The sequence below is a fragment of the Oncorhynchus mykiss genome, chromosome 12, assembly GCF_057628025.1.
Source record: "Oncorhynchus mykiss isolate SJ-2025 chromosome 12, ASM5762802v1, whole genome shotgun sequence".
Taxonomy (NCBI): Eukaryota; Metazoa; Chordata; class Actinopteri; order Salmoniformes; family Salmonidae; genus Oncorhynchus; species Oncorhynchus mykiss.
Window position 1 is genome coordinate 85,350,040 of NC_143033.1, and position 15,282 is coordinate 85,365,321.

Genomic DNA, 15,282 nt, shown 5'->3' on the forward strand with positions numbered 1-15,282 from the left:
ACTGGGGCTGAGCTCCCTGCCATCCAGGACCTCTAGACCAGGCTGTGTCAGAGGAAGGCCATAAAAATGGTCAAAGACTCCAGCCACCCTAGTCATAGACTGTTCTCTCTGCTACTGCATGGCAATCGGTACCGATGCAACAAGTCCGGAACCAACAGGAACCTGAACAGCTTCTACCCCCAAGCCCTAAGACTGATAAATAGTTAGTTAAATAGTCAGTCTGGGTAGCTTTGGGTTATCTGTATTCACCCTTTTTCCACCAACTCGTTTGACTCATCACATACAGTGGGGCAAAAAAGTATTTAGTCAGCCACAAATTGTGCAAGTACTCCCACTTAAAAAGATGAGAGAGGCCTGTAATTTTCATCATAGGTACACTTCAACTATGACAGACAAAATGAAAAAAAATCCAGAAAATCACATTGTAGGATTTTTAATGAATTTATTTGCAAATTATGATGGAAAATAAGTATTTGGTCAATAACAAAAGTTTATCTCAATACTTTGTTATATACCCTTTGTTGGCAATGACAGAGATCAAATGTTTTCTTTAAGTCTTCACAAGGTTTTCACACACTGTTGCTGGTATTTTGGCCCATTCATCCATGCAGATCTCCTCTAGAGCAGTGATGTTTTGGGGCTGTTGCTGGGCAACACAGACTTTCAACTCCCTCTAAAGATTTTCTATGGGGTTGAGATCTGGAGACTGGCTAGGCCACTCCAGGACCTTGAAATGCTTCTTACGAAGCCACTCCTTCGTTGCCCGGGCGGTGTGTTTGGGATCATTGTCATTCTGAAAGACCCATCCACGTTTCATCTTCAATGCCCTTGCTGATGGAAGGAGGTTTTCACTCAAAATCTCACAATACATGGCCCCATTCATTTTTCCTTTACACGGATCAGTCGTCCTGGTCCCCTTGCAGAAAAACAGCCCAAAAGCATGATGTTTCCACCCCCATGCTTCACAGTAGGTATGGTGTTCTTTGGATGCAACTCAGCATTCTTTGTCCTCCAAACACGACGAGTTGAGTTTTTACCAAAAAGTTATATTTTGGTTTCATCTGACCATATGACATTCTCCCAATCTTCTTCTGGATCATCCAAATGCTCTCTAGCAAACTTCAGATGGGCCTGGACATGTACTGGCTTAATTAACAGGGGGACACGTCTGGCACTGCATGATTTGAGTCCCTGGCGGCGTAGTGTGTTACTGATAGTAGGCTTTGTTACTTTGGTCCCAGCTCTCTGCAGGTCATTCACTAGGTCCCCCAGTGTGGTTCTGGGATTTTTGCTCACCGTTCTTGTGATCATTTTGACCCCACGGGTGAGATCTTGCGTGGAGCCCCAGATCGAGGGAGATTATCAGTGGTCTTGTATGTCTTCCATTTCCTAATAATTGCTCCCACAGTTATTTTCTTCAAACCAAGCTGCTTACCTATTGCAGATTCAGTCTTCCCAGCCTGGTGCAGGTCTACAATTTTGTTTCTGGTGTCCTTTGACAGCTCTTTGGTCTTGGCCATAGTGGAGTTTGGAGTGTGACTGTTTGAGGTTGTGGACAGGTGTCTTTTATACTGATAACAACTTCAAACAGGTGCCATTAATACAGGTAATGAGTGGAGGACAGAGGAGCCTCTTAAAGAAGAAGTTACAGGTCTGTGAGAGCCAGAAATCTTGCTTGTTTGTAGGTGACCAAATACTTATTTTCCACCATCATTTGCTAATTAAATCCTACAATGTGATTTTCAGGATTTTTTTTCCTCATTTTGTCTGTCATAGTTGAAGTGTACCTATGATGAAAATTACAGGCCTCACTCATCTTTTTAAGTGGGAGAACTTGCACAATTGGTGTCTGACTAAATACTTTTTTGCCCCACTGTATGCTTCCATTACCGTTTATTATCTGTTCTGTCGCCTAGTCACCCCGGACACCTGCACATCAACTCTGTACTGGTACCCTGTGTATATAGCCAAGTTATCGTTACTCGCAGTGTTTTTAATCCTTGTTTTATTATTTTTCTATTTTTCTCTCTCTGCATTGTTGGGAAGGGCCCGTAAGTAAGCATTTCATCCCTAGTCTACACCTCTAGTTTATGAAGCACGTGACAAATACAATTTTGATTTGAACACTAGCTGCTTGTGTTCTAAAGATAGAGTACCATACAACACAGACATGCATGCATAATATGCTACAAACTTTGGAATTACCACACAACATGCACCAGAAAGCTCAACCTCAACTTTGAGATAGAAAGACTAACAGTGAAGACGGACGTAGACACATACAAGGTATCAGAGGTTTACCATTGCCTTTGGCTCCCTGACCTTTGGGAACTCCAGCTCCTGGACCATATCCTGGAGACCACAACAACTGTTACTCAACACTGATTACGCAACAATGGTTATCTCTGTAGATATTATCAATGACCATTGAGTTCTGTCACAAGTAATGAAAGATACAGCAATAGAGAAATAGAGATACAGACTCTGACATTTAGTAATGGTATCAGAGGTTTACCACTAGGTTTAGCACCACTGGATTTAGCACCACTGGGTATAGCACCACTGGGTTTAGCACCACTGGGTATAGCACCACTGGGTTTAGCACCACTGGGTATAGCACCACTGGGATTAACACCACTGGGTAGAGCACCACTGGGTTTAGCACCACTGGGTATAGCACCACTGGGATTAACACCACTGGGTATAGCACCACTGGGTATAGCACCACTGGGTTTAGCACCACTGGGTTTAGCACCACTGGGTTTAGCACCACTGGGTATAGCACCACTGGGTATAGCACCACTGGGTTTAGCACCACTGGGTTAACACCACTGGGTTTAGCACCACTGGGTATAGCACCACTGGGATTAACACCACTGGGTATAGCACCACTGGGTTTAGCACCACTGGGTTTAGCACCACTGGGTTTAGCACCACTGGGTATAGCACCACTGGGATTAACACCACTGGGTAGAGCACCACTGGGTTTAGCACCACTGGGTATAGCACCACTGGGATTAACACCACTGGGTATAGCACCACTGGGTATAGCACCACTGGGTTTAGCACCACTGGGTTTAGCACCACTGGGTTTAGCACCACTGGGTATAGCACCACTGGGTATAGCACCACTGGGTTTAGCACCACTGGGTTTAGCACCACTGGGTTAACACCACTGGGTTTAGCACCACTGGGTATAGCACCACAGGGTATAGCACCACTGGGTATAGCACCACTGGGATTAACACCACTGGGTATAGCACCACTGGGTTTAGCACCACTGGGTTTAGCACCACTGGGATTAACACCACTGGGTATAGCACCACTGGGTTTAGCACCACTGGGTTTAGCACCACTGGGTTAACACCACTGGGTTTAGCACCACTGGGTTTAGCACCACTGGGTATAGCACCACTGGGATTAACACCACTGGGTATAGCACCACTGGGTTTAGCACCACTGGGTTTACCACCACTGGGATTAGCACCACTGGGTATAGCACCACTGGGATTAACACCACTGGGTATAGCACCACTGGGATTAACACCACTGGGATTAACACCACTGGGTATAGCACCACTGGGATTAACACCACTGGGTTTAGCACCACTGGGATTAACACCACTGGGTATAGCACCACTGGGATTAACACCACTGGGTTTAGCACCACTGGGATTAACACCACTGGGTTTAGCACCACTGGGATTAACACCACTGGGTTTAGCACCACTGGGTTTAGCACCACTGGGTTTAGCACCACTGGGTTTAGCACCACTGGGTATAACACCACTGGGTTTAGCACCATTAGGAACACCAGCAACTGGACCATATCCTGAAAACCACAACACTGGTTAGTAACCACCACATACCGTTTAAAGAATGCATGTCTGAGCACTGCGTAAAACTGCATCAAATACCACAATAGCAACAATGGGGAAGTTAGGCATCCAGTCAAAATGTACAGCAACAGTGTACTTAAAAATCCCTAACAGATCATAGCAGGTCACCAGCTGATATTCACACACTAGACAGTGATATTTGTCAGAAGGGCAATATCATCCAGAAATACCAGCATCATGCAATACTGTATGTAGCAGACAGACAGAGAAACCACAGACAGAGAAACAACAGACAGAGTAACAACAGACCGAAAAACAACAGACAGAGTAACAACAGACAGAGTAACAACAGACAGAGAAACAACAGACAGAGTAACAACAGACAGAGTAACAACAGACAGAGAAACAACAGACAGAGTAGCAGAGGTTTAACATGGGGTTTAGGTTTAGCACCCTGACCATTGGGCACTCCACATCCTGGACCACTTCCTAGAGACCATAATACTGGTTATTCAACACAACCTAAAACAGGGTATTCAGCAGCTCTCTGATTGTAATATATTTACTGTAACGTCATATCTTCCTGCTGTTAGAGTTCAAACTTTTGACAGAGACAGACACATAGAAATAGAGTAGCAGATGTTTACCATTGGGCTTAGCACCCTGTCCATTGGGCACTCCAGCTCCTGCACCATATCCTGAAGACCACAACAATGACTCATTAGGTACAAAAATATATAAAAACAGACCAAACACGTGACATAAAAGCTAACATATTGACAAGTTGTTGAATCGGTACGTTAGTCATGGGCATGCAGTCTTAGCGACACTTGTACTGCAACTAATATGAACCATACATATACTTCAGGAACCCAATATGACACAGCATATTGAACACCCCAGCACGCAACAAGCAGTGTTCACTATTAAACTGTGACACTCACTCTAAACGAAAGCTAAACTGAAGATGTAGCAGAGACTCTATATTTGGACCATCAGAGTCAGGGGGATGAATTCGGATTAGCATGTAAGTCAGAGTTTTGAATGAACCAAGCCGTCCTCTGTGGCGCAACACTGATACATAGAACAGACACCAGGGCACAGACACAGACAGGATCACACAGACGGGACGACAGGCAAACAAACGGTTGCCTTTAGCACCCTGTTCAATAGGTTGCTCTGCTCCACCATCACCAGTCCCTAAACAACCAGTACACATTTTATGCAACCGGTGGGTCTAATCCTGAATGCTGATTGGTTAAAAGTTCATTCCAGCCGGTGTCTGTTCCACAATTTCCACCTGCTAAATCTATACACATTTTACCACACACTCACATAGCTTCACTACACACATCAACATGTTCAGCTAAGAAGTCAAGTAAATGTTAATTGAAGGTCACTTCAAGTTTTTTGTCACAACTGAATGAAATGCTTTCCTAATCTGGATATATTAAATCAAGAACTACTGATAAATCAATGCTGTTAATGTAAATGAGAACTCAATTGAGGCAGGCGTAAGTGAAGACATTGGATGACAAAGACGCTGGAGAGACAACATAGATAACATGTTAAAATAACACTTGAAAAAAACACCATATCAAATTCATTAGCAACCTCAGACAGCTGATATGCACATACTAAAGAGAGGTTTCTATGAACACCTGGAGTTAGTCACTGATTGAGATACATTTTAAGATATAATATATTGTAATTAGATGAAGAGCAATATTCACAAACACTTTTGGAAGGAAACCATAGACAAACAACAGGAAGATGATACGCATCCCAGTTGACAACTAACAATGAAAACAAACAATAGCAGGTGAAAAGGAGTCTCTAGCGAGCCTCAGTCCAGCTGGTATCGTAGGTCTATAGTTTTTGTCTCCCTGTCCAGCTGGTATTGTAGGTCTATAGTGTTTGGCTCCCTGTCCATCTGGTAGTGGTTAGATCATTGGACTAGTAACCGGAAGGTTGCAAGATCAAATCCCCGAGCTGACAAAGTAAAAATCTGTCGTTCTGCCCCTGAACAAGGCAGTTAACCCACTGTTCCTAGGCCGTCCCGTCATTGAAAATAAGAATTTGTTCTTAACTGACTTGCCTAGTTAAATAAAGGTAAAGACTCACAAAACATCCACATGTCAAACCGTAAGCCCATTGGATATACCAGCGGCTCGAGCACTGACGCTGAAACCTTGAAAGCACTTAGTAAGTATAGAGAACCAGATCAGAGACTTAGAACCAGATCAGAGAAGAAGGAAAGGCCACCAGGTGCACGTATGAAACGTTAAGTTCTAGACTAATTATTAGAAAGAGATGACATGAAAACAAGGAAAGCGAGGTTTACCCTGTTTGGATGGTTTAGCACCCTGTCCAGTGGGAACTCCTCCAGCTCCTGCAGCATACCCTGGAGACCACAACAGTGGTTATTCAAAAAGATCAACCCATAAACCAACCAATAAAAAGACTGGCGTCTGAACACCAAAATGAAGCTAGAATTCTATATGACAATGTGATTTCAAATATCAAATTGAAAATAGAATACTTTGATCATCGTTAGGAGTCACTTTCTAGTGATTGGTCAAGAAGACCCAGGACAAACCCATGCTGTTAGAAAAACCCAAATCCCTGTACAAAGAACAAAACCCACAACCACGACATGCCGACAGGGGCTGTGATCCACACATGGCAATAGATATTGGCGTCTCAATAGCATTCAAACAAAACTATGACTGAAAATGATACCTACACCATATGTAGACAGTATGTGAACTTACACAATCAATATCATGATTGTGGCATAATGTGTCTACATGCAACATGCACCTTTACAGAAACTGGGACAAAGACACACATAGACAGACAAACCCACAGGGTAGCAGATGTTTACCATTGGGTTTAGCACCCTGTCCATTGGGCACTCCAGCTCCTGCACCATATCCTGAAGACCACAATAGTGATTACTCAACACTGGCGACTATAGGACGGACTCATGCAGATACGATGCTCTGATCCACGAACATAACCATACACAGACACACCCACTTACATACTTTACTACTAACACAATTCCAATCACACCACAACAAAATATATATGGCTGCCCATTTGAAAGAATATGGCAACTGAAAAATAAAGACAACCATTGATGGTAAGTAGCTAGACACCTGTTAATGCACTGAGAAAACAACATGCATTTACACCATGTCTGACTGAATCAGCGAAAGGCATAAATACTGATTACACAGAAGAGATTGAAAACGGCAACACGAAGAGCAGACATGAAGGCAGAAACTGAAAAACGCAGGTAAAAACAAACAAACATGAATGCGGACACAGACGGACACAGCAGGATTGGAAAGTTTACCCGGTTTTGGTCCCTTAGATCCCTGTCCATTGGGATACCCAGCTCCAGCACCTAATGTTTGCAAAGGGGCACTGTCAATTGGAATTATCAAACTCCACATGCAGTGTATGAGGTATAGAGGCTTTGCAGCAATCAACCACTTTGCTTGTACAGATGTAGGATCTTAATTTCAGCCAGAAAATAATCCTGCTGTGACAAGAAATGTGAATTATTATGTGGATTAGAATTCATTTTTAAGAGTAAATTGACACACCTGTGCATCAATCTAAGTAACATTATAAAAAGATCCCCAACAAAACCAGCCAGTTTAATGGATATTTCTGTAGGGGTTAATACATTTTTCATTAGGGCAAATTAAGTCTGAAATTTCAAAGTGGAAAATATTTTTAAAACTCACATTCTTCAAATGAAGATCCTACATCTGTAAAGCCAGTTTACAGATGCTTGGTGTCTATGTAGGACCCAGCTGGCTAACGTACACTGTACAGTGTACAGTGTGCAGATGACAATTTGTAAGATGCGTAATATGGAAATCCCCACTGATTTATTGATTGGGATTGACAGTTTGTTCAATGAATTAAGTGCTTGAGGTGTGAGCTGTAAAAGATATGAACCCTGGCTTGTAAAATACTAGACTATAGTATTGGCCTTTAGATGGTTCAGGCCAGCAGGGATTGGCTGCTTACCTGGTCGTGGATAGCCTCTGGCTCCAGCTCCAGCCCCGTAACCTAGCAACAAGACAAGTAGCAAGGTCAAAGGACATGCAACACATAACTCTTTACATCATGTCATTAACCACATAACCACAAACAGAAAGCTTAAATCTCCACCCCTGGAGTTATTATTATTTTATTCCAAGATCACATTCTGGTTTATTAGATGAGAACCAATCTGCACTCACAGACAATGTCACAAATTCAACTTAACTATGATTAGATCCAACAGACAGAGAGTAGAGGAGACGGACTTGAGGATCTTAAATATTGTGTGTTCTATACAAACAAATACCAGGTAACAGAACAAGCACGTACCTGGCTGTGTGCCATAGCCATTACCACCGTATCCTGACAAACACAGACAAACAGACAGATGATGTTTACTCGGCATTAGTACAAACTTTGGAATAAAACATCTCTTGTCCTGAATGTCACACTCACCTCCACCTCCATGTGGTTTCCCACCCTGTGAGCCCAGTCCGGCTCCCGTCCCCATTCCTTGGCCATTTCCTGCTCCCAGACCAGCACCTCCAATCAGACAAATGGGAAGAAGTCATATAATGTAGACATTTATTAAAATAAATGAGTGAATATTTAAATCAACAAGGAAAACTGCTGCAAGAGTTAGACATTTTTGGCATATAACCATTGTGGATTTCATTTAAACCTAAGTTACTAAGACATTTCATCTTAACAAGCCTGTTTGTTAAGTAAAGTAGTAGACATTACCATAGCCTCCCTGGCCTCCGTTACCATATCCTCCCCTACCCCCGGCCCCTCCTGGGCCTCTGTATCCCCCTTTGGGAAAGACAGTGGAGACATGTCACATATTGATACACACAAATAACACATTGAACAGAGTAGATAGACACAAGCTGAATCAAACAGAGAATACTTACAGTGAGAATACAAAACATTAAGAACACCTGACACAGCCTTTACCTGGATTCACCTGGTCAGTTTATGATCCCTTAGGGATGTCACTTGTTAAAGTCACTTCAATCAGTGTAGATGAAGGTTAAATAATGGTTTTTAAGCCTTGAGACATGGATTGTGTATGTGTGCCTTTCAGAGGGTGAATGGGCAAGACAAAAGATTGAAGTGCCTTTGAACAGGGTAGTAGTAGGTGCCCTGCACACCGGTTTGTGTCAAGAACGGCAACGCTGCTGGGTTTTTCATGCTCAACAGTTTGCCGTGTTTATCAAGAATGGTCCACCACCCAAAAGACATCTAGCCAACTTGACACAACTGTAGGAAACATTGGAGTCAACATGGGCCAGCATCCCTGTGGAACACTTTGAACACCTTGTAGAGTCCATGTCCAGGTGAATTTAGGGCGGGGGGGGGGGTTCCTAATGTTTGGTACAGTAGACTCAGTGTACGTGGTTTAGCTCTATCTTTGAGAAACTCACCTCCTCCAAGCTGCTGAGCCCCCCCTGGATAACGACCACCTGTGATTCATTAGAAAGACAGGTCATGATGGTACATAAATTAAATCACAAATGATGATTGGCAGCACTAAAAATATAAATATGGCAATCAATCAATATTACCCCCAGCTCCTCCGGTTTTGGCGGGCTTGGCTCCATAGCCTCCCTGTATCCCAAGAGCACCAGCCCCTGGAAGACCACAAGACACCACAGGGAGATGTGAGACGTCAGTGATCAGTGATTCACCATAGTGGAGCATGTTTCTCTATGGTGGGAAAAAAATCTAAATGTTGTATCACATGAGTCTATATTAAATCATTAATAAGGAGGATGAGCATTGCAAGACAGAAACTAAGTCAGATTTCTCACTGACGATTGCACCACTTTCCGTTTATAATTAATTCTAAAAATGCCAGACAACTTAAGCAGAAGCTATATTTAGTTGAGCAAATGAGTTTAGACCATGCTCAAGACGGGTCAATTGAGTGCAGTCCTGAGATAAGACAGAATCTGTTAGGGGCTGATTGTTGGTGGAAGTTCCACATGGAGATGTGAGACATCAGTGATCAGTGAGCACCATAGTGCTTGCTTAGTGCACAGCAGTGTAAGGAGAGAGGAGAGAGGAGAGAGAGAGAGAGAGAGAGAGAGAGAGAGAGAGAGATGTGGGGTGGGGGAGACAGACAGACAGACAGACATACAGAGACTAATAATTGCACTTACCCCTGGGTAGCATTTTCCCCATACCGCCATTTTGAGGTTTCACTCCTAATAGAGATGAAAAACAGAATTGCAAATCACTCTATGAAGTATGCTATGCTGCTATGCTGTGGTTTGGAGAGAGATGAAGGCCTTCATCGTTTCCTGTTGGCCAGTGCCAGTGTTACACCATCCATAACGTAAGCATTTGAAACACTACAGCTGATTAAATATTAAATGATGTCATCGGATGATGAGTAGTGAACATCTCACTCCCATCCCATGCAAACTCAGCTCCAACTGGGCAGCTTGAGGGAAGAGAAACAGACATTCCCATTGATGGAGTGGAGAGACAGACAAAAAGGAGGGACTGTGTGCAGGTTGTAAAGGCTTCTTTCACAACAGGTTGTCAAATTTGGACTGCTGCTGCCACCTCACCTTCCCATGCTTTGATTCAAAGCAATCAGACGAGATGAAACTACAGAGGCTTAGCGGGGTCACCAGACTTGGAGCAGGTCTGTTTCACTGAGATCAAGGCAGCAAGGACCACGTAGGCCCATTTTTCCCCCTGATCTGACACGGACATTGGAAATTTGACACATAAATGTCAGTTGGGCGGTTTTGCAGAGATATCTGAGCATAATACCCAAGTTGATTCCTGATAGTTTAGCAACATGTCTACAGCTATCTGTCACTCAGCTGTACAGGTGTAGGATCTTAATAATTGGATCCCCATGTTGCAGGAGAAATGTCCTGCAATGCATAAAATGTGAAACTTGTAGTGTATTTGAGGTTTGTAATTTTCACTTTGAAAATTCAGACTGGATTTTCCCAGGAAAATATCAAGTAATTATAATCCACATAATAATTCACATTTCCTGTTGTTGCAGGATTATTTTTCTGCTGTAGCAAACTGGCTCAAATAAAAATCCTACATCTGTATGTTGACAGGCCTTCCAGACCTCTCAGATAAAGTCACCAGAAACATGAAATGCATGTTGTCAGGGTTTAAAACAAAGTAGTTACTCTAAATTGTTCAAATCTCCACAATTTTTAATTGTTTTCATGGCAATTATTTGCTGATTTTCTCTGTGAATTTTAGAGCTTATTTTTTTTAGAAGAGAATTTGACTACATGTGTCACAGGAATTTCACAACTAGGGAATTAATGTTATATTAAACATATCTTATAATTCAAATGTTATTTCAATTTAATTTGGACAATTCAAATTGGCAAGTTTTTTTTATGGAAGTTGCAAGTTGTGCGTAATATGTAACTAAACGTGGACCACAATGCAACACATCCAACAACAAAAATAGTTCACGTTTCATATATGAATATAATATGAATATTATCATTCATAACCGTTTAAGTAATCAAACTACAATTGTTAAATATTCTTTCTTTAAAAAAAAAAATCTAAGTTGAGAAACAAGCAAATCCATAATTTACAGAACAATAAAATATCTTCGGAAACTACAATAAACGAATAAATAATTGACATTTAAAGTCCAATTTACACTGCTGTGCACACAGCAAGCACCCGTGAAGATTTAAGGTGGTAACAAGCAGTCCTGTGCTGACACCTACTGTACAGTGTCTCACAACACAACGTAACGTGTCTGAATGCTATTATAAAAGACAGTCGTGAAACTACTCCAACATTAATTAAAAATACCATTTCTGATGTACCAACTCTACAAATTAACAAATGATGGTGGCATGTCTCAATCTCTCTTTCTATCCTTCCCAATCCTTACTTCTTCTCTCTCTTCTCTCACCTGTGATCTACATCCTTTAGACAACGTTCTCACTTTCTCTCATATTCTGTCATATTCCCTCACATCCACATTCCTCTCATATAGCCATTCTATCATCCACACAGATAGTCTTGGTTATGTCTCTTACCTCCTTGTAGTGTGTGCTGTGCCAGCCATAGGACCAGCGAGGTCTGAAGGAGAGCTTTTACCAGCATGGTGGAGGAGACCTGGTCCAGCAGAGAAAAAACAGGCAGACAGAGAGAAAGACAAGGAGAGAGAGAGAGAAACTGGCCGACTGGACAGGGGCACAGCACAAGTAGACATCTCCAGTGTTTGCCCACGCCTTAAATACAATTCTGGTTTTGATACCCTCCCCCTGACCAGCCCTGCCCTCTACCCTGCAATTGGCCGTTGCTGCACCGAAGCACCTGCCCCATTTCTCCCTCTCTCTCTGGACAGGCAGTCAGGCCCACCTCTGTCCATCCAACGACAGTCCACATCAGGTTGCTGATCAGCTGGATTGCTGCCAGCCAGTATATTAACATGGCAATGTGATTTGTGTGTGATGAGAGGGATAAGACAATGCTTCAAAGAGGGGATAAGTGTGAGATCACGGTTTAGATCAGGGATCATCAACTAGATTCAGCCGTGGACCGATGTTTTCTTGAGCAGATGGTCGGGGGACTGGGACATAATTACAAATCATTTGTGGGCCTTCAGTTGAGGAAGCCTGGTTTAGAAGGTAAGGAAGGGGCAGTAGGACAGAAGGGCTGTTTCAGTATGACAGTGTTTTTTTTTTAAATATTGTTTATTTAACCTTTATTTACCTAGGCAAGTCTATGTGTGTTTTGCAGAGGGGAAGGATGGGAATGTGTATGCATTCAAGGTGGCCTTGGAAATCCACTTCTTTGGACTGGCTGTATGATATTATTACATGACCCTATTACATAATTACATCATATTTATAACATTTCTGAACAGGAACTTATTATATTTATTAAAACACATATACTTAAACAAGTACATAGACCATACACCCAGAAACAGAAACACCCAATAAGCTGAAATTCCTTCTCCAAGAGAACATGTATACATACACCAGGTCTTTGTCCCTGTTCTTCAGTTCTGCTCTGTAACCCCTCCCGTCTTTAAATCACATCCTGACCATAAGGAAAGAACCCTCAATGGCCCTCTGCCTCTAACAACCCCTTCAGACCCCTCCTACCATCTCCCCACCCCTCCTTAGACTTAGTGACCCCTTCAGACCCCTCCTACCCCCTCCCCACCCCTCCTTAGACTTAGTGACCCCTTCAGACCACTCCTACCCCCTCTCAGAGCCTCACGGTCACGCCAGCCCAGCATGAGCTCACAGCGGCAATTTACAGTGACAAAACAGTGCATGAATCACTATTCTGGCTGGAAGCAGCAAGAAAATCCTAAGAAAATGTAGAAGACTGATAACATTCAAGTTGCAATCCAATCAAAACCAATAAACAGACAACCCGGTTACACATTTTTGAGTACAATGGTTTTTTGAGTGATATTGTTAGTATGTTCCTGTCAAGCCAAAGGCAAAGGGAAGTTGTTTTAGGTCTACCTCAGGTTAGTGGAGACCAGTGGAGGTTGGTGGGGGGAGCTATAGGAGGACAGTCTGATTGTAATAGCTGGAATGGAATCAATGGATTGGAGTCAAACGTGGTTTCCATATGTTTGATGTGTTTGCTACCGTTCCATTTATTCCATTTCGGCCATTACAATGAGCCTATAGCTCCTCCCACCAGCCTTCACTGGTGGAGACATATTAGATGGACACAGACAGACAAAAAGCAAATTCTTGTCAGTGATGAGAGCCAATGAAGATGCTGCCCAGAGAAAACACACTCAGAGTATCTGATGTCATGTCCACATACTGCACTGTTTACAGAGAGAGGGCTGGAACAGGCACACACACATATTTCAAACTTTATTATTTATCAGATGCAGTTATCCAGAGCAACTTACAGTAGTGAGTACCATCACCTTGATGCAGGTCCCCCGTGGGAACTGAACCCATAACTGTGGCGTTGCAAGCGCCATGCTCTACCAACTGAGCCACAGTGGAGTGAAGTACCTAAGTAAAAATACTTTAAACTACTACTTATGTTGTTTATTGGGGTATCTGTACTTTACTATTTACATTTTTACTACTTTTACTTCAATACTTTCCTAATGAAAATGATGTACCTTTTTTTCCCCCTGACACTCAAAAGTATTTTGAATGGTTAGCAGGACAGAAAAATGGTCCAATTCACAAACTTATCAAGAGAAAATCCCAGGTCATCCCTACTGCCTCTGATCTGGCAGACTCACTAAACAGAGAACATCCCTGGTCATCTACGCCTCTGATCTGGCAGACTCACTAAACAGAGAACATCCCTGGTCATCTACGCCTCTGATCTGGCAGACTCACTAAACAGAGAACATCCCTGGTCATCTACGCCTCTGATCTGGCAGACTCACTAAACAGAGAACATCCCTGGTCATCTACGCCTCTGATCTGGCAGACTCACTAAACAGAGAACATCCCTGGTCATCTACGCCTCTGATCTGGCAGACTCACTAAACAGAGAACATCCCTGGTCATCTACGCCTCTGATCTGGCAGACTCACTAAACAGAGAACATCCCTGGTCATCTACGCCTCTGATCTGGCAGACTCACTAAACAGAGAACATCCCTGGTCATCCCTACTGCCTCTGATCTGGAGGACTCACTAAATGCATCCTTCATTTGTAAATGATGTCTGAGTGTTGGAGCGTGCCCCTGGCTATCCGTCAATTAAACAAATCTAAGAAAATGGTGCAGTCTGGTTTGTTTTACATAAGGAATTTTAAAAGAGTTATACTTTTCCTTTTGAGACTTAAGTATATTTGAGCAATTACATTTACTTTTGATACTTAAGTATATTTAAAACCAAACACTTTGAGACTTTTACTCAAGTAGTATTTTACTGGGTGACTCACTTTTACTTCAGTCACTTTCTATGAAACTATCTTTACTTTTACTCAAGTATGACAGTTGGGTACTTTTTCCACCACTGCTGTGCCACACGGGAATACATATATATGTAGAAAACATACTCGGGCAAACTAACACAAAACCTCTATGCACAACATTCCAGTCCACTGACAGGTGTAATATAAATGGATAGGGCTGTTGCTCTGGGGAGAGAGATGATGATGATGAAGAGTGGTAGAGAGAGCTTTCACAGTCAGGTGTTCCAAACAAGACCCATTAGGTTAATTAATGACCGTCTTGTTTTTACTAAACAGGTGTGACTGTACGCCTCCTAAAAAATAAGGGAAGGGGAAAAGAATGAGAACACGCAAACAGAATGTCTGAAATGTACACAAACAGCCCAGAAAAAGGCCCAGTAAATTGCAGGATAAATATGACATCATTCTAGAGTAGTTTGTTTCTGCCAGGCACTGTAAGGCTC

The 15,282-nt window shown here is 42.6% G+C and overlaps 1 protein-coding gene across 50 annotated transcripts in view; it reads right to left on the bottom strand.

Annotated features, from left to right (window-relative positions):
• LOC110538997 (uncharacterized) overlaps positions 1 to 12,144 on the bottom strand; it is a 29,070-nt gene extending 16,926 nt beyond the window's left edge. For 18 of the 50 annotated variants that reach the window (XM_090193816.1, XM_090193810.1, XM_090193809.1 and 15 more), the window contains exons 1-13: positions 11,954 to 12,134; positions 10,070 to 10,114; positions 9,473 to 9,538; positions 9,332 to 9,370; positions 8,649 to 8,717; positions 8,361 to 8,447; positions 8,235 to 8,267; positions 7,890 to 7,931; positions 7,204 to 7,254; positions 6,727 to 6,777; positions 6,184 to 6,243; positions 4,487 to 4,537; positions 2,302 to 2,352 (exon numbers count right to left, since the gene is read on the bottom strand). In XM_090193816.1, coding sequence (XP_090049942.1) covers positions 2,302 to 2,352; positions 4,487 to 4,537; positions 6,184 to 6,243; positions 6,727 to 6,777; positions 7,204 to 7,254; positions 7,890 to 7,931; positions 8,235 to 8,267; positions 8,361 to 8,447; positions 8,649 to 8,717; positions 9,332 to 9,370; positions 9,473 to 9,538; positions 10,070 to 10,114; positions 11,954 to 12,020 — 712 coding nt within the window. In that variant the 5' untranslated portion in view covers positions 12,021 to 12,134. Of the gene's footprint in view, positions 1 to 2,301; positions 2,353 to 4,486; positions 4,538 to 6,183; positions 6,244 to 6,726; positions 6,778 to 7,203; positions 7,255 to 7,889; positions 7,932 to 8,234; positions 8,268 to 8,360; positions 8,448 to 8,648; positions 8,718 to 9,331; positions 9,371 to 9,472; positions 9,539 to 10,069; positions 10,115 to 11,953 lie in introns of all 50 variants that reach the window. The other 32 variants (XR_016485368.1, XM_090193828.1, XM_090193826.1 and 29 more) reach the window with 11 other exon arrangements.
• Positions 12,145 to 15,282: the final 3,138 nt, after the last annotated feature.